General features: G+C 43.5%; 1 protein-coding gene across 8 annotated transcripts in view; it reads right to left on the minus strand.

The window, feature by feature from the left end:
• Ank3 (ankyrin 3) overlaps window positions 1–19,696 on the minus strand; it is a 312,648-nt gene that overhangs the window by 185,638 nt on the left and 107,314 nt on the right. For all 8 annotated transcript variants that reach the window (XM_045137121.1, XM_045137120.1, XM_045137119.1 and 5 more), the window contains exons 2-5: window positions 15,705–15,806; window positions 14,788–14,886; window positions 12,842–12,940; window positions 5,458–5,556 (exon numbers count right to left, since the gene is read on the minus strand). In XM_045137121.1, coding sequence (XP_044993056.1) covers window positions 5,458–5,556; window positions 12,842–12,940; window positions 14,788–14,886; window positions 15,705–15,806 — 399 coding nt within the window. The remainder of the gene's footprint in view (window positions 1–5,457; window positions 5,557–12,841; window positions 12,941–14,787; window positions 14,887–15,704; window positions 15,807–19,696) is intronic.

Genomic DNA, 19,696 nt, shown 5'->3' on the forward strand with positions numbered 1-19,696 from the left:
AGATGCATAAGGGGGCACAATGCATCTGAAGTTCGTTTGCAGTGTCTGGAGGTCCTGACATGCCCAATCTCTCTTTCTCATTCTCAGATAAATAAATTAATTAAATTAAATAAACTCCACGCAAAATCTAAGGGTAAAAATAACAGTTCACTTTTGTTTTGAGTTTGAACAAAACAGAAATATCTACTGATGTGACTTGTAAAATCACAGAGCCCATATAAATGGACAGTACTCAGCACCAGAACAGGAGCCACCGATAATGTGATTAGCACCAGCAAGACAAGCTTCTTACACAAGCCAATCAAGGAAATGAAGGTACCAGCTCTGAAGTGCTGACTGCTAAAGCTACCAGTGTTAGCGGTGTTCCTTCCAAATACAGCTGTAAGAGTCTGGCTTGCAGTGGCTTTTATGAAGACGCAGGGCAGAAGGAAAATGTGACAAAGGTTCTTGAAAAGGACTCAGTCCTGACATTCCATTACCACCTGGCAGAGTGTTTGATGCATGCAGGTGACTAATAATGGCTTGTGGAATATAGCAGCAATTTTACCTCAGGCTTTAGGATCAGAACATTCAAAAAGGAAGGGAGAAACGTAAAGAGGTTTATGCAGTGCACAGCAATATTAAAAATGTTTGAAAACTCAAAACATTGAATTTGATGCATGTATACAGGACATAATGTCACAGTTATTGAAAAAATGTTTTGTAAAGAAATTTGGGGGTGAAGGGTAACCCTGCAGTACAGTACATACTTAGCATGAACAAGGCCCTAGGGTTGAGCCCCAGCATTTATAAAAAAGCAAAGGAAAAGGCATTTGGCAGGCCATTTACTAAGTTAACAATTCTCTTAAAAAATCGCTACTGAGGGCTGGAGAGATGGCTTAGCGGTTAAGCGCTTGTCTGTGAAGTCTGAGGACCCCGTTTTGAGGCTCAACTCCCCAGGGCTCACGTTAGCCAGACGCACAATGGGGTGCATGTGTTTGGAGTTCGTTTGCAGTGGCTGGAGGCCCTGGCATGCCCATTCTCTCTCTCTCTGTCTCAAATAAATAAATAAAAATAAATCAGAAAAAAATTGCTACTGAAAGCATTCTTTAATTTCCCCTTACTGAATGTTCTGTAAATACAGACAGCTCTGTAAATGATTTGATGTCTGTAGAGAAGCAGATGCTATGTGGAGATGTAAAGACCATTCTCATGACATCAGGGACATGATTTGTCACTAGACACCAATTACTTGTCCATCCCCCATAAAACTAACAAATGATACCATGTCGTTAAATTACTGAACATCAATATAAACCTTTTTACTTAGTTTTTTTTTAAATTAGCAACAAACACAAAACTAAATCCAAAATGAGCAGGTACCACAGAAACCTTTATCTTTACAGAGAGACTACAAGATGGCCCTCTATAGGAGTAAGGGAGCACCTGAGAAGAAGGGCCCTGGAGAGGGTGGGGTGAAGCCTGACTTAAATTTTTGTTGTTGTTGTTTCTGGCCTATAACTCCCAGTACCATAAATTGATTGCTACCCACAATAAGTGTTTTTGAATAAAAACACTTGATTACCTGCCTGAGGCAAAAGCTAAGACCCTATTGCTGAAGACACCGTATGTTGCTGACACAGAGCACGAAGAGACCTGGCTGGAATTCGGAAGAAAGCCAGTCCCCAGACAGCCTGTCTAGCACTGGAAAGCTCTACATGACCTACTGGGGGAAATGGCCAGCAACGGTCTGAGCAACCAGAGGTCTAAGCTAATCAGAAGCAAGCATCCTGACCTGATGCACATGCCAGTGCAATAGTGGCACACAGACCTGGTGGGTAACCAGTGGCTTTCTGATTGGCTAAGAGATCTGCTCAGTGTAAGGGACCCCATATCTGGAATTGAGAACCAGATCAGAATCCTATGGAGACAAAAATTATGCTCTCCAGTGCCAAGCTCTAACTAGTCTTTGGCTAAAAGAGGGGTTACATACATCAAATTCACCCTAGATTAACAATGCTTATCCCATTTAAACTATGCTGATTTCACTCTGTTAGAGAAACTGTTTTTCTTTCTCAGAAGGTAGTGAGACCTGAGGAGATAAACTACCCCTCACACTTCAGCCAAGACACAGCTGAATACACAGAGGAACTGGGAAGATGTGCAAGAATGCTTCTTCCATGCTGAACCTGACAATCAGCACCAGGGTGATGGAGAGAGATGCTGAGGACACTCAACACCAATCAAAGCAGAGATCCAGAGGCTCCTAAGAGCTCATCACTGAAGGAGACTTAAAACTCACCCAATCAGGACTCAGAGAATTTTGAGGAAGAGGGGACAGAAAGATTGTAAGAGCCACAAGTTGAGACATCATGACTAGAGGTGTTGCCTTCCCCCCAAAACTGACTGCTGTTCTCACAATAATCCCATGGTGAATACCTGCAACTCCACTGAGAAGGGTCCCCAGTGGAATGGGGGCAGGGATGAGGGAAAAAAGGGAACCAGTACATGATGTATTCATACAAAATATGTTAATAAATAAAAATATACTAATTAAAAAAAGAAAAATTCAAAGTAAAAAGCTGCAATAATGTTTCAAACCCTAAAAAATTAGCATACAAAATAATGGATATAGTTATGACATTTTCAAATGCATTTGTGTTTGTGGCTGTCTATAAAATATATCATTTGTCTTAAGACACACAGGGGTTTGAAGGATTGACACACTATTTTTCTTAAAGTTACATGTAGAACTGTTTGTCTTTTTGGACCTTGGGGGCTTTGAAAGGTACAAGAGAGCTCAGAACATCAACTCCCAGGTGAACATGAAGCCAATGATCAATGCCTTGCAAACACTTTGTTCATTATTTGACCAATTTTGTGAGTTTTATATACATATACATACATACATACATACATACACACATATATATATATATATATATATATATATATATATATATGTGATGTATATATACATGATAAAGTAGAAACACATATGTATCATAACTTGTATGTATTTATGAAGTATCATGTACTGTTTTGATATAGGGGATTATTGTAGCTTGAATATAATATGTCTCTCATAGGCCCAAGTGTTTGAACATGTGACCACCTCAGCTGGGGTGCTGCTTTGGAAGGTTGTAGAACTTTGTAGGAGGTAGAGCCTTGCTGGAGGAAGTGGGTCACTGGAATGGGCCTCGAGCTTTTACAACCCTGTTCCACTTCCTGTTACCCTTCTGCTTCCTGTCTATAATGTGATGAGCCGGCCTCCCATGCTTGCCACCATGCCTTCCCCGCCATGGAACTTCCTCTTGAAACTGTAAGCCAAAATAAACCCTTACCTTCCTTACATGGTTCTTAGTTATTCACAGCAACAAGAAAGTAACTGATACAGATAATTGGTATTGAGAAGTACAGCCACTGGACAGAAGAGTTTGGATTTGGAGGCAGGAAATGTTCTTGAACTATATAGGCAGAGCTCAATGGGACATTCTAGTGGGAGTTTGGAAGACCAGGATGTTGAGACACACGTGGACAGTGGAGGTCTGGCTCATGAGGTTTCATGGGGAACAAGGACCTGGGTAAAGACCATGTTCTTAGATCTCTGAATAAGGCTGAATTTAAAAGCTATGGACTAATGTGTTTGGTGGAGAGAATTTCAAGCAGAATAGCACTGAGTCTGAGGTGTGGCTTAGTCAATCAACAGTGAGGGAAGAGCAACAGCAGAGAGAAAACACATAAAAATGTGAGGTTTAACAAGTAAAGAAAAGTGAGTGAATTTAAAGTCCTGGATGGGGAGACTACAGCTGCAAAAGAAGCTGTAGTTATTAGAGAGAGTAAAACCATTACAGAGAAGTCTGCTGCTCTGCACTGGGAACACTCAGGCATTCAGCTTCATAAGCCCAGAAGCTGCCAGGTCCTCAGCCGCTCCAGCAGCAGACAGGACAGCCGTGTAAAGACTACCCGTCCATATCATGTAAACTCCTGTAATAAGCCCCCTTTAAATACATATTCGTCCTATCATTTCTGTTCCCCTAGAGAACCCTGACTGATACAGGGATGTTCAGTGTGGTGTCCCAATCAGGGCAAACACATCTGCCTCTTTAAACATTTATCAATTTTTTATGCTTTAACCATTCAAAGCACTTTCCTGTAGCTCTCCAGAGACAGAACTGTACAGTTCAGGTGTTTATTGTCACTGCGCTGTCCAACAATTCTGAGTAAAAGTCCATGTTTCTGTATCAATTAACAACTATTTCTTATGTATCTTTACGTATGCTTGTATAAAATTAATAAATTCTATAATTATGACTCCTGACGGTGCAGAAGGGTATAAAGTAATGAGTAAGCCTCCATCCTAACCCTTGAGCAAGCCACTCAAAACAATGTATCAATGAACACGTTCCTCTGCCATTACATAGTCTTGCCTCATTTTTCACTATGCTAGGTTGCCTTTTGTTTTGTAAATAAAAGCCCATGTTCATTGAACAGGTTCCTACTGGTGTACATTTATGCTCTATTCTGTCTTTTAAAATCATTACTAATTACATTAATGAACACTCATATTATTTTTTTGCATTCTCTGGTAATGTATTTGCAATCTGATTTCTCAGCAGCAAATGGGTACAGATATTAATTTGTGATGGCCCTGCATCTTCTGGAGCTCACTATCATTAAGTGAAGGTTACCCAAGTGGTGGCCCTTTATTAGTAGTACTAGAGTTTTAGTGACTTTTAATTTTTTATTTTTGGTTTTTCAAGGTAGGGTCTCACTCTAGCCCAGTGTGGCCTGGAATTCACTATGGAGTCGCCAGGTGGCCTTGAACTCACAGTGATCTTCCTACCTCTGCCTCCCGAGTGCTGGAATTAAAGGTGTGCGATCATGCCCAGCTCTAGTGACATTTTTAAAGAGAGTTTGCAGTGCCCTACTTCACCTAAGACAATAACAAAAGCTTAAATAATTTTCAATTTTTAAATATTTCTTCTATTGAAGATTGTTGTATGGATTTTTTTCATAGATAGCACTTTTGTTTGATAGTTAAAAATCTATTAATAGTTTTATTTAGTAGCATGGTTTAAATCAAATTAGTTAACCTTAGAAATATATAAATTCAATTATTATAATTATCCTAACAAAGTTGGAAGAACAGATTTATAGTTAATGTTTCATTGAAATATTTCAAAACCATAGTTGCCTTTGAGGCAAGATTAGGAGGCAAAAAATGGTTATTAAGTAAATGTGTTAAAAATGAATATGATAGACCAATTACAGGGTAGAACCAGGCCCTTGAGTATATAAAGGGTAGCTACACAATGAGAGATTTTTGTAAAAGTTAAAAATAGATTTTCTAATGCATTTCATAAAAACTCATGAACCCACACATTAAATACACAGCAGCCGCTGGAATCTTCTGCAGAAGGTTCACGAAGCACCTTATAAATATGAGTAGCTGTGCAAGAACCCAGAGCGTCTTACCTCTGTGGCAAGGCTCTGGCTGGCACCATTGTCAAGGAGAAACTTGACGACTTCCAGGTGGTTTTCTTGGGCTGCCATATACAATGGCGTGAAACCATTCTGTAAAATAAAAAGCACAAGTTATGTGGGTTGCTATGGTCAGCTAATTCTCCATGGTACTGAGACAGATGTCCCAAGATGTGTTAACATGCAATCATTTTTATAGTACTTTAGGAGACATTCAGAGTTGCTGGAAAAATAACACCACAGTGTATGCCATATTGATAATTTGAGTGTAATTTATAATTATACTTCATAATCATAACTTGAATATACAACTTATTGAGTCATTTATAACAGTTTAGAATCACTAGTCTAAGTAAGATTCATAGGATTCCTGCAGTTTATATAAATATATTCATTTAGTCATGAATTATTTATTAAGCACATACAGTGAGTAAAAAAGTATTTTAGGGGCTAGAGAGGGCTTAGTGGTTTAAGGTACTTGCCTGCAAAGTCAAAAGACCCAGGTTCGCTTCCCCAGGACCCACATTAGCCGGAAGCACAAGGTGGGCATGCATCTGGAGTTTGTTTGCAGTGGCTGGAGGCCCTGATGTGCCCATTCCCCCCCCCTCTCTCCCAGATGACATGAGGTTATAAAGAAAAATACATTCAGCTGTTATAGTCTCCAAGTATTTTTATATTTTTAATTTTTCTTTCTTTATTTATTTGAGAGAGAGAGAATGGGCACACCAGGGCCTCTAGCCACTGCAAATGAACTCCAGACACATGCACCACCTTGTGCATCTCAAATAAAAACTGGTATTAGCATAAGTCCAGCTTGGGAAGGAATTTCAAATTAATTCAAATATACAATAAATGCCATCGCTTAGATTCTACATCTTAGACCAAAGGAACACTAACTTGTGAGATGGTCTGGAAATGTGTTATTCAATGAACAGTCTTTTTTGTTAGGTTTTCTTGACTTTCATTTTTGTTTTTTGTAAGGACATTTTTATGTCCAGAGCATAGATCCATACATTTCCATGTAGGATAACCCTCTCCACACTGACATTTTCTTCTTGTGTTTACCAACATGGAAGATAACTTCATTCTCAGTTGCTTTAAATATGCTTTAAGCAAGTAAGCTAAACTGAAACCAAATTAAAAAAAATTAGGACCTGTACCAGTTGGCACTAATTTCTAGCATGTGTCTCTTGCTAGTAATCACTTATCTTTCTGTTCTGTGGCTCTGCTATCTATATACATTTCACATCAATGCTATTATATAAGGTGAACCTTGATAGGTCATATGTTATTTCTGCTATCCATACAGATAAAATGTTTTCATTTTTAAAAAATTGTTTTATTAAATTATTAGAGAGACAGGTTGAATGGGCATGCGCTGAGGCCTCCAACTACTGCAAACAAACTCCAGACACATGCACCACTTTGTGCATCTGGCTACACTTGGGTCCTGGGGAGTTAGACTTGAGTCCTTTGGCTTTGCAGGCAAGCACCCTGACCACTAAGCCATCCCTCCAGCCTTGAGGAAAACCTTTTTTTTTTTTTTTTTGGAAAGCCACCTTGTGCATCTGACTTATGTGGATTCTGAGGAATTGCACCTGGGTCCTTAGGCTTTTCAGGCAAGCAACTTAACCACGAAGCCATCTCTCCAACTCCCTACCCCTCCCTGATTTCTCTCTGCTTCTCAGCAACCTTGAGATGAACATCTGTGCTCTGCCACTCTCTCCCACACGAGATGGGGTCAAGCAACTGTGTACTAAGACCACCACAACTGTGACCCTACATGCACCTTTCCTTGTTTTTCTCAGGCATGTTGTCATGATAATGACAACTGACTAGCTGAATGGACATTTCAGTTTCAGAGTGGGCATTTGGTACTGGGCATTCTATTTCGTGTTAGCCATAGGCACCCACCTCCCTCCCCCTCCGGGTGACAACATCATGCTTACTCTCCTTGGAGAAGTCCTCTTCCCCACTGTGCAGACAGGACTTGTCTTAGCTGAACTGTGTGACAGATGGGCCTGCCCTCCTTGAATGTGGGGTGGGGCATATATGTGCCATCTGTGCTTGGGTTTTCGGGTCTTTCCTCTCCCTTGGTCTGCTCCCTGCCAGTCCCCATCCTTACCATCAACTGCAGGCCCGTATCAGAGGGTCATTTTACTCTGGCTTCTACAAGCTTTTCCCATCCACCACCCCAAGCTTCTCTTTTCTAAAACTTTCTGATGCTTCTTTGGTCTTTTCATTGCCAGCAACTTCTCTTTTAAAATTTCTTTTGCTGAAGATCATTTGTTTTCCTCCCATCTAAGTAACTCAAATTAACACAAATTTTATCTCTCAAGCAAGGACCTATAAGGCCTCTCTCTCTCTCCCTCTGCTAGGATTCTGAGGAGAAAACTGCATCCTTTGGGAAGACTGGATGAAAATATTATCTTCACTCTTCTTCAGAGGCTTAAGACACTATAATTCAATGTATGGTCAGGATTTTCTGTGAAATACTCTCTCAATTTGGAAGACGATGGGATTTTAGAAAAATTCTTCTCCTAAGAAGGAAAGTTTTCATAGCAATCTGCTAATAGAAAATTTCCAAAACAGCTCTGGTAGGAAGGAACACACTGCTGTCCAATTTTCTTCCCTGTGGCAACAGCAGACCTGAGCCTCACAGGCAGAGCATCTTCTGGCGCAGTCAGGGGCCGTCTGGAGCCTGACCCCATCTCTAATCGCCAATACCTTCTGCTGGGAGTGCTGACACTGGTTCTCTTCTCAGCAGGCAAATCTGAAGACTTATATTTTGTAGAGCGCGCTGGAGCAGGCTGAACAAATCTCAGCAAACAGAATGGAAGGGTAGCCCCGCGACTCAGGGGCGTGCGTTCCACAGTGACGCTTTCCTACCTGCGCTCCTCTCTCACGGCCCACCAGCTTACACTGCAGCTCAGTACTTCCTACGACGCTAACGTGAAAGTCACACGAAGGTTGGAGAAGTCAAAAGTGAGAGCATTGCTATCTAGACCAGCCCCATCTGTTTGACTATCTGAGGAGCTAATGCCTTCAAAACTGGAAATATCTGGCATAGAGAAAGACCAAACGGACACTTAAGGACGCAGTGATTGACTTAAAGGATGCCACATGAAAACTTCTTCATTTAGATGTTTTCATAACGAAACTACTCCCTGAAGCAGACAGCCTTTAGAGACATGGTTGGCTCTCTGTATCACAGAGTAAAAGAGAGAGGAGGGCAGCCTGCCATTTTACTAAGCACTAGACATTTGTAATTTCTCAGATGCAAACACTGCAAAGTACTAAGGAATTAGTAATGAAAAATTTTTTTTGGTGTTTTATGAATTCTTTAAAACTACAATTTAATTATCCAGCCCAGTTTCTTTCTCAAGGTGCAGTAAGAAGACTGCTGAAATATTGTCATTCAAAAGAGTTAATTAAGTTGTTAAGGTTGGAAAGCAAAGCAATGATAAAAAAAAAATCATTTAAAATAAGAACCTAAAAATTTAAAATTATAAAGCTTGCATTTATAAGGTCAGAACATGGATGCTGCCCAATGTCATTTTTATTTAGATTAGGTCAATTTTTATACTTAAGGAGAATAGGATGCTCTTTTTCCTTGGTGTGTGTGTGTGATACAGCATGTATCTGTAATGTGTTTGTGTGTCTTCAGTGTGTGTGATATGGTGTGTATGTGTGTGTCTGTAGTATGTGCGATACAGTGCACATGTGTCATCTGTAGGATGTGTGACATGGTACGTGTGTGTCAGTAGTATGTGTGATGGTGTTTGTGTGTTGTAAGCATGCTGGTGCGCACGCCCGTGAGCATGTGTGTGTAGCCTGCATGCCTGTGCACACGCCCGTGAGCATGTGTGTGTAGCCTGCATGCCTGTGCGCACGCCCGTGAGCAAGTGTGTGTAGCCTGCATGCTGTGCGCACATCTGTGAGTGTTCACGTGCAGAGGTTTGAGGGACTTCTGTGTGTCCTCCTTCATCAGTGTACCCATTTTTTCCTGCAATGGAGCCTCTCACTGAACCTGGACCTAGAGCTTTCTTAAAAAAGTATTTTTATTTGTAAGCAGAGAAAATAGAGATTGGGGGCGGGGCAGATAGGATGAATGGCCACACCAAGGCTTCCAGCTACTGTAAACAAACGGCAGATGCATGTGCCACTGTGCATCTGGCTTTATGTGGGCACTGGAGAATCAAACTCAGGTTGTTAGGCTTTTCAGGTAAGTGCCTTAACCACTGGGAAATCTCTCCAGCCCTTGTTTTTTTTTTTGGTGGGGGGAATCTGACTGGTTAACCTGTACTGGGGTTGCAAGACATGTGTGTCCATGTCCAGCTTTTTCTGTAGGTGCTGGGAATCAAACTCAGGTCACCTCAAGCCCACTCCTGCCCTCATGCTTACACAGAAAGTGCTGCTACCTGCTAAGCCATCTCTCCAGCCTCAAGAGGCTCTCGCAACCACATCTTGGTGCTTAGCCAGCATAGCCTGCACACGAGAATTCATTTAGAGAGCTAGCTTCCTTCCCCCACTCCACCCCTGGCCTGGAGTCAGTGAGCCTCCTGTTTCAGCTTCCTGAGAGCTGGGGTTGCAGGTGGGTGGGTACTGCCACACAGGCAGTATGTCTTTCTTGAATATTACAACCCATATTTGACGTGCTGGGAGGAGGGCACAACAGAAGTTAACCTTCTTTCATCTCAGTGCTGCTTTTCATCTTGTTGGACAGTCCTACTAAGAACTGCTGCAAAGACTCATCACGGAGCTGTGGCACAGCCTCCTCAGTGCTCCCGGTGGCCTCCACGGGATGCAGCTCAGAAGGCACCCGAGGGAGGTGTCCCGATGGGGGAAGAAATGCTCTCTGTGCGATGCGTGGCAGGGGGAGCCTGAGCACAGCTGCCAGTGCCAGGGAGTTCTCAGGCTCTGTCCTCCCCTGCTGCGTCATCAGTGCGGAATGTGAATGAGGTCAAATGAAAACTCATTACAGCTCTCTTTCAACCAGCGCTCCCAGGCACTGCAGAGCAGCTTCCCAATGACGGCGGTTCTATGAACTGGTCAAGAATGTGTGTAATGTCTGGAAGGAGGTTGTCTATTTTTCTTTTCTTTGGAGAATAAAAAGGGAACGTGAAATGGATCAATTTTTCTCATAATCTCAGAGCCTACAACTAGCTATTTTAAAAAGTATTATTAATTTATTTATTATTTAGAGAATGAAAATGGGCATGCCACTGCAAACCATGACCTTTAGCCACTGCAAACAAAACTCCAGACGCAATGCACTACCATGTATCTGGCTTACATGGGTGCTGGGGAGTCAAACCTAGGTCCTTGGGCTATTTCTCAAGCCCAACCAGTTACTTTTCAGTAGACAAAAATTATAGCAATATTTTGAAAAGTATCTCTTAGTAAGCATGATACTTTTTGTTTGTTCTGATAGTTAGCTGGTTGGTTGTTCTGTCTCTCAAAGTGTTATACTTGTCCACATTCAATTTTCTATCTCTTTTTTTAAACGTATATTTGGGCTGGAGAGATGGCTTAGCGGTTAAGGCACTTGCCTGCAAAGCCCGAAGACCATGTTCAACTCTCCAGGTCCCATATAAGTCAGACGCACAAGGTTGCGCATGCGCACAGGGTGGTGCGCACATCTGGAGTTTGATTACAGTGGGTGGAGGCCCGGGTGCACCAATTCTGTATCTCTTGCTCTCATTCCCTCTCATAAAAGAAAAGGGCCAGGCTGTTGGGCTAATTTCAAAAACAGTATATTCTTCTAAGTGAACTATCATAAGAAATCATAATAATTGGCACAGATTTTGATAACAAAAGTCCAACCTCAAGGAACGAGAAAGAAATTAAGAGCAAATACACAAGGACCACCCCGTTGAAAGCTAAGTGCACCCCCTTCTCTGTGACACTGATATTTAGCAACACCCCGGCCGTTACTGCTGTTTTGTAGTAAATGGGGGAGGAGGTCCCTGGCACCTTGCAGACACAGAAAACAGATGCTGTAGCCAGAGACAACCAGTCCCAGCAAAGGCTGATAGAGCTGTGTCACTGGTAGTGGGGACAGAGAGACCATAGAGTAATTATTGCAAAATACTCTGTGTGAGGCTTCCTCTCGAAGGATCAAGGGCAGGAGAAAGAAGTAAGGCCATGTGATTTGACAAGAGATAAGTTATAACAGCAGTCATGCTTGAGCCTTTAGAATGCAGAAGACCCAGTGAGGGGCCTATGGAGGTATGGCCTAGCTGATAGAGTGTTTGGAATGCACACGGCTCTCGGTTCAATGCACACCACTCCAGTGAACTATGAAGTGTGCGTTGAGAGAAAGGGAAACTTTCCCAACAAAATTCTATGACACTTTCCCAGCCTTACTCACTTTCTCTTTGCACCAAGTGAGAAACACTCTTGCAAGAAGTGATTGACAGCTGAACATTTCATCTTTTGATTTTCAAATCATTCTCATGGCAAACACCCAACAGGGACTCAACCTATTTCCTCAGAACTTCCCTTTCCCTGATCTCACAAAACCTTGTATCGTTGGCAAAACAGGAAGCTTTAGTCTGGGATCAGTTTATTCAATACCATTCCCCTGGTGGAGACATGGAAATAGGGACACACGTCATCCAGTGGTGGACAGAACATGTAACTGGAAACAGAACTGAAAAGGGGTCAAGCCCTCGGTGGGCATTCTTGAACTAGGACGACGTTCGCTTTGCTGTACAATGCCAGGCTGAGTCTGTGGAGACCACTAACTGGCGATGCACTGAAGAAGGACCCTCCTTCGGAGTCTACGTCTGACAAGAAAGTCTACACTGGTCTTCTCCAAGCCTGATACAAGGGTCTAGAAAAGTTATAGGAAGATTTACATTCAGAACAGATAAGCTGAGTATTTTAAAGTTTCTTCTGCCTGTATTTTGTCTTTGTTTATTTTTAATTCTGTTTCAGAGGACAGCAATGAGGCCGTCGTAGGAGGAATGAAGCAATTTCTTCCTATTGCCAACTAGACAGAGCACCAGTGTTCTGAAAATCAAAGGGCATCTTGTTTACAGGCATTCCCATCTCCTTTGTAAGCTAATAAATACTGAGACTGGACCTGGGCTACTTAGCGTCATAAAATAGTATAAGGTTCTCCATTTTGTATATCTTTTGAACCTTTGTGTGACTGTTGTAGAGGGACCACAGTTGAAGAAACCTCTCTCTAACACATAGATGGTAAATAAGGACTTAGATTAAATTTAAAGAATAACAGAAACATAACTACTTGAACACAGCAGGATGGTATTATGCCCATGGGGGAAATGTCACCCAAACAATCATTCTACTCAAAGATCCTTGTTGGTAAATGACAGTCAAATGCTCTTGCACTGGAGTTGTACATTACCTGGGACTGTGCATTGACGTTGGCTCCATTTGTAACCAACACCTTGACCACCTCCGCTTGGCCAGCCAAGGATGCGATGTGTAACGCTGTGTTTCCTTTCTGTGAGTTGAAAAGACAGACATGTGAACTGACCTACCTTTGTAATGTCACTGAGTTCCCCAAGTACAAGAGAGCTGGCAAACAAAGGGCACCTAGTTGCTAATGAAGGGCCGAGTGACGCAGTATGAAGGGTACCTGTTCCTAAGGAAGGGCCGAGTGACGCAGTATGAAGGGTCCCTGTTCCTAAGGAAGGGCCGAGTGACGCAGTATGAAGGGTACCTGTTCCTAAGGAAGGGCCGAGTGACGCAGTATGAATGGTACCTGTTCCTAAGGAAGGGCCGAGTGACGCAGTATGAAAGGTTCCTGTTCCTAAGGAAGGGCCGAGTGACGCAGTATGAAGGGTACCTGTTCCTAAGGAAGGGCCGAGTGACGCAGTATGAAGGGTACCTGTTCCTAAGGAAGGGCCGAGTGACGCAGTATGAAGGGTACCTGTTCCTAAGGAAGGGCCGAGTGACGCAGTATGAAGGGTTCCTGTTCCTAAGGAAGGGCCGAGTGACGCAGTATGAAGGGTTCCTGTTCCTAAGGAAGGGCCGAGTGACGCAGTATGAAGGGTCCCTGTTCCTAAGGAAGGGCCGAGTGACACAGTATGAAGCGTGCCTGTTCCTAAGGAAGGGCCGAGTGACACAGTATGAAGGGTCCCTGTTCCTAAGGAAGGGCCGAGTGACGCAGTATGAAGGGTACCTGTTCCTAAGGAAGGGCCGAGTGACGCAGTATGAAGGGTACCTGTTCCTAAGGAAGGGCCGAGTGACGCAGTATGAAGGGTCCCTGTTCCTAAGGAAGGGCCGAGTGACACAGTATGAAGGGTACCTGTTCCTAAGGAAGGGCCGAGTGACGCAGTATGAAGGGTACCTGTTCCTAAGGAAGGGCCGAGTGACGCAGTATGAAGGGTACCTGTTCCTAAGGAAGGGCCGAGTGACGCAGTATGAAGGGTACCTGTTCCTAAGGAAGGGCCGAGTGATGCAGTATGAAGGGTACCTGTTCCTAAGGAAGGGCCGAGTGACACAGTATGAAGGGTACCTGTTCCTAAGGAAGGGCCGAGTGACACAGTATGAAGGGTACCTGTTCCTAAGGAAGGGCCGAGTGACACAGTATGAAGGGTCCCTGTTCCTAAGGAAGGGCCGAGTGACACAGTATGAAGGGTACCTGTTCCTAAGGAAGGGCCGAGTGACGCAGTATGAAGGGTACCTGTTCCTAAGGAAGGGCCGAGTGACGCAGTATGAAGGGTACCTGTTCCTAAGGAAGGGCCGAGTGACGCAGTATGAAGGGTCCCTGTTCCTAAGGAAGGGCCGAGTGACACAGTATGAAGGGTCCCTGTTCCTAAGGAAGGGCCGAGTGACGCAGTATGAAGGGTCCCTGTTCCTAAGGAAGGGCCGAGTGACGCAGTATGAAGGGTCCCTGTTCCTAAGGAAGGGCCGAGTGACGCAGTATGAAGGGTCCCTGTTCCTAAGGAAGGGCCGAGTGACGCAGTATGAAGGGTCCCTGTTCCTAAGGAAGGGCCGAGTGACACAGTATGAAGGGTCCCTGTTCCTAAGGAAGGGCCGAGTGACACAGTATGAAGGGTCCCTGTTCCTAAGGAAGGGCCGAGTGACACAGTATGAAGGGTACCTGTTCCTAAGGAAGGGCCGAGTGACACAGTATGAAGGGTACCTGTTCCTCAGGAAGGGCCGAGTGACGCAGTATGAAGGGTTCCTGTTCCTAAGGAAGGGCCGAGTGACACAGTATGAAGGGTCCCTGTTCCTAAGGAAGGGCCGAGTGACACAGTATGAAGGGTACCTGTTCCTAAGGAAGGGTTGAGTGACGCCAAAGGTAACAGGTGACACAGAAAGCACTGAGCTTGTGACACTGACCTTTGTGGCTGCGTCCACGCTGGCCTCTCTGTGCAGCAGCTCGGAGACCACTTCCACATGACCTTCTTTGGATGCAAGATGGAGTGCGTTCAACCCATTCTGATGAAAAATGAAGGGGAGAGATTTACTGACAGGATGAAAACTGAGCTCAACAGTCCACCGCAAGCTCCTCAGGGAAAGTTGCACCCACTGTCCCTTGTGTGTGCGGTATGGGAGTTCAATGTGGAAACAAGAGTCCATGAAAACCAGATGGGTGGATCCAGTGTCATGATGCACTAAATTGTAAAAATCATTAATGACTATATCTCACCATGTATCTTCATTTCTGAGTATTCCTCTGACAAATCAAAGAATTATCTGACAGTGTCAGGCTGGCAAAGTTTGTGTGTGTGTTTTCAAGGTAGGGCTCACTCTAGCCCAGGTTAACCTAGAACTCACCCTGTAGTCCCAGGCTGGCCTTGAACTCAAAGTGTTCCTCCTACCTCTGCCTCCCAAGTGCAGAAATTAAAGACACATGCCACCAAGCCCGGCTGAGCTGGTAAAATTTAGCAACAACAACAACAAAAACTTGATGAAGAAAATCTTGCTAACATTTAATGAAAGCTGTAAAGAGTTTAAAGTCTGGTTGTTTGGCTTTTTTTTTTTTTTTGACATGTGTATGGTGTGGCATATGAACATGTTTGTGCAAATGTGTGCACATATGCAGAGGCCAGAAGAGAACACCCAATGTTCACCACACGTTTTGGAGTATCTCACGGAAGCTGGAGCTGCCGTATTTGGTCGGGCTGGCTGACCAGCAGCCCCGGAGTGTCCAGTCTCTGCTCCCTGTGGGATTGGGGTGACATGTGCATGGCTACAGCCAGCTGAAGTTTAGAATTTTAACTAAAAATTAAGCAATCACAACAACCATGACTAACCTGGTTACAGATATTAATGTCCACTCCATTCTTGATGTAGTCAAGGGCCTTCTCCAGGTGGCCAGCCCGAGCGGCTCGTAAATAGCTGGCATTGGCATCAGACTGAAAGAAAGAAAAAGAACACCATGATTTGATGAATAAGGAAACCAAAACACTTGTTTACCATCACACCCACCTTGTAGTCCAAACTCTGACGCAAGTCAGGGGACTGTTTTATTTCTAGCATGGGCACACTACTAAAATTGTCAAATTCTTAAAAAGTTTTCAGCATAAGAATTACCCCTCTTGTGATATCCTAAGTTATTCTAAGTTGAGGGAGAGAATTCTCCACAATATGTGGGCACCTCAGGGCTAAGGACCTGGCTCAGCAGTGAAGAGTCCTTGCCACTAAACACTGTCAAGTTCAATACCCCAGAACCCATGTAAAAAAGATAGGGATGCCTGGGACTACATAGTTAATTCCAGGGCAGCCTGGACTAAAGTGAAACCCGACCTTGGAAAAAAAAAGCTAGGGATGGTCATCTACCTCTGTAACCCCAATCTGTTGGGGAGGCAGGCAGAGATGGGAGAATCACTGGGGCTCACTGATGGACAGCAGCTCCAAGTTAAGGGAGAGACCCTGTCTCACAGAAATACATGGCTGACTGATCAGAGAACACCCATTGTTCTCCTCTAACCTGTGTATGGCATGCAGGTCCATGGGTGTGCGTGTCTGTACATATGTGTGTATAAATCTCTCTCTCTCTCTCACACACACACACAAACAGGCGCCATAAATTAATATACAATTTTACAGAGTAAAGAGAAACCATAAAAAAATTCTTAGACACCATGTTATAAAGACTCAACTATTCTCCAGGTCAAAATTTCAATACTGATTCCACTTTCCTTGGTTACAGCTGATGTCTCAATGGATGGCTTCAGAAAGCTTCCAGCGCATTTTCTTTTGGTACACGAGTTCAATAGGTGATGACTTTTGGTTAGATTACTTAGGGGGCACAATCCTGTGTTAAGTGGGTGGTTAAGGTTGAAGAGATGACTTAGTGGTGAAGGCATTTGCCTATGAAACATAAGGACTCATGTTCGAATCTCCAGATCCCATGTAAGCAAGATGTACAGTGACAGAAGCACGCAATGTCACGCATGCACACGTCTGGAGTTCATTTGCAGGAGCTGAAGGCCCTGGCGTGCCCATATTCTCTCTCTCTCTCTCTCTCTCTCAAATAAATAAATAAGAATGTGGTTAGGGCTTGAAAAGCATGTTTCAAGGCATACCTGAAAGATGACATGTACCATCTACATCTCAAGAAAGTTACCTGAAGAAAAACTATCTGGAGCAGCATAGGTCACAACCAGATGGGTAAAACTTCAGCAACTCATCTGTCGCAGCTTGCGACTCTAAACTACCCCCATTCATCCTGGCATCAGTAATGGCAGGTGAAACCATGGATCATGACAGTCTTTGCTAGGAAGGAGACTAAGGAGGGAGCCACTGCACTGATGGGCCCAAGTTCCTGTCTGAGGTTGGAATCTTTTGTGACTAGTAAAAGTTATGAATCTATTTCCCTCCTCTTAACTATCACGTACACAATCGACTGTCATGGTGGTTTGCAGGTAAAACGTCCCCAATAGCCTCAAGTATTTCTGATTAAGCCTCCAACTTGGTCCCAGCTGGTGGAGCCTTGCTGAAGGAGGTGTAGTGCTGGGGCACTTGAAGTTGGTGAGTTTAACCTACTGGGTGTTCAGAGCCAGCTTGGGTTTGCTGCTCTCTCTCTGCTGCAGACGTGTGACATGTGACATTGTGAGCCATTGCCATGTTTTCTCTGCTATGATAAAACTTCCTTTCCTCCCATCAGCTGCTTCTGGTCTGGTGTCTGCCCAGCAAAGAGAAGCTAACTGCTTCCACACTTATGGATGCAACCAGAAAGGCATTCAAAATCCTTTAAAATGTGGGTACTCAACATGCATTCAGATTGCTTGTTCATTTTGTCCTTTAAACTTTATTTATTTAAGAGAGAGACAGAGAGGGACGGTGGGGGGGGGGGAGAAAGGGAGAGAATGGGCACATCAGGGCTTCCAGCAGCTACAAAGAAATTCCAGACACACATGCCACCATGTGCATCTGGTTTATGTGGGTCCAACCTGGTCCTATGGCTTTGCTACAAGCATCTTAACTGATAAGCCATCTCTCCAGCCCCATCATTATGTCTTAAGTGATACTATGTAATAACTATTTGCATAGTGTCTACATGACATATTAGTAAAATAAAATAGGAATTTGAGTTAAGCATATAAATGGCTAACTCAAACATAGACAAGAAATAAAGTTCAAGTCATTTAAACAAATCATATCAAGTTCATGGGAACTTAGCAGAAAAGTGTAGTCTTTAAGGGGGTTTATTACTTGAGAAGATTAGGAGGGTTTTATTGTCCATAAGTCCAGAAAGAATTCACTCAGCTATGCAAGGATGGCTTGTTGTACCATAAAATGTCACCTTCTTTGTGTCTGCTCATTGACTTATCAGAGAATTTGCCCAGAAGGGCTGTGATGCTGCTCTGGGAACCCACTGCCATCAGTCTGCCCGGGTGGCTTGGCTGCCAAAGATAGCAGCTGCGATGCAGCATACCAAATTTTGACTCTCGAGCACATAAAAACAGCAGCGAAGGATGCTTAAAAAAAGAGGTGTGATCATTCAAGGAGAAAAGTGTCTGCACTGATTCCACATCCAAAAAGATCTGGCAACTCCATCCATGGCCCACTTTCCTCAAGATTTTCCTACCCAGAATTCTAGAGCAAAACAATTATAACAAGCCTAAGAAGACTCTTCAAAGCCAGAGGCTTGTTACCTACCAGAGGTTAGGGTTCTTAACAACACTCGTCAAACTTAGGAACCGTGTCTTCAACTGCTGCACAGCCAACCATCTGTCTCAAAGGTTCCATCTTTACAGATTCAACCAATTATCAACAATTGTGTGCTCTGAGCATATACGAAAGTGGTATTTTTGCTTGTTGTGATTTCCTAGTGATACAGTATCACAACTATTTACATAGCATTAGGTGTTACTGGTTATTTAGTGTAATCCAGAGATGAGGCAAGGCAGCAATGTGCAAACACTGTTCTACAGGCCAGCACGAGCAGCCACTGATCTTAGCATCTGCAGGGACAGGAGAGGGGCATTCCTAGCCACCATGCCCTGCTGACACGGAGAGGACGGCTTGAGCATGCGCGTGCCAAACCTGCATATGCAGGTATAACTGGCTCCCTATTTCATGTAGCCCATGGCTATGGCTCCTCTTGGCTTGTGCTGGAAGCTTGCATTCTAATGTTAAAATAAACTTGCTAGTGGACAACTTCACTATATCTGCTTTGACCAAAGACCTTGGTGTTCAATGGTTCTTTGGAATAGCTGATTTACAGTCTCTAGGATGTTTGGGAGATACAAGAAGAGAGAAGAATTTTCTTACTTTCCTCAGCCCTATGCTACTTACCAACACGCTCACTACCTCCCAAACAATATTATACTTTAATAAAAAAAAAAGTGCAAAGGAAAAAAGGAGAAGAAAAAACAAACAGAAGAGAGCCAAGCATGGTGGCACATGCCTTTAATTCTAGCTCTTGGGAGGCAGAGGTAGGAGGATCACTGTGCATTTGAGGCCAGCCTGAGACCACATAGTAAATTCCAGGTCAGCCTGGTTAGAGCAAGACCCTACCTTGAAAGATATTCCCCCAAAAAAATCAAGATGAGAGGAATGAAGACTGCATGAGAAAAATTTATGTTACGAAGTGAGTTTGACAAAAGAAGAACCAAGGGTTATTCCCTTTTTTTCTCAGCCACTTGCAACGCACCCCATGCTTCTTCCTCACTTATTTGGGGAATGTTGACTATACTTTAGCCAGTATGTCATTGACTGGCTATGAGGTGGTGAATAAAGCCTATGTGGTCCAGTGATGATGCATTTGCCTTCATCTCACTGCCTAACTCTCCTCAAA

This window comes from Jaculus jaculus, chromosome 18, assembly GCF_020740685.1.
Source record: "Jaculus jaculus isolate mJacJac1 chromosome 18, mJacJac1.mat.Y.cur, whole genome shotgun sequence".
NCBI classification, from domain to species: Eukaryota; Metazoa; Chordata; class Mammalia; order Rodentia; family Dipodidae; genus Jaculus; species Jaculus jaculus.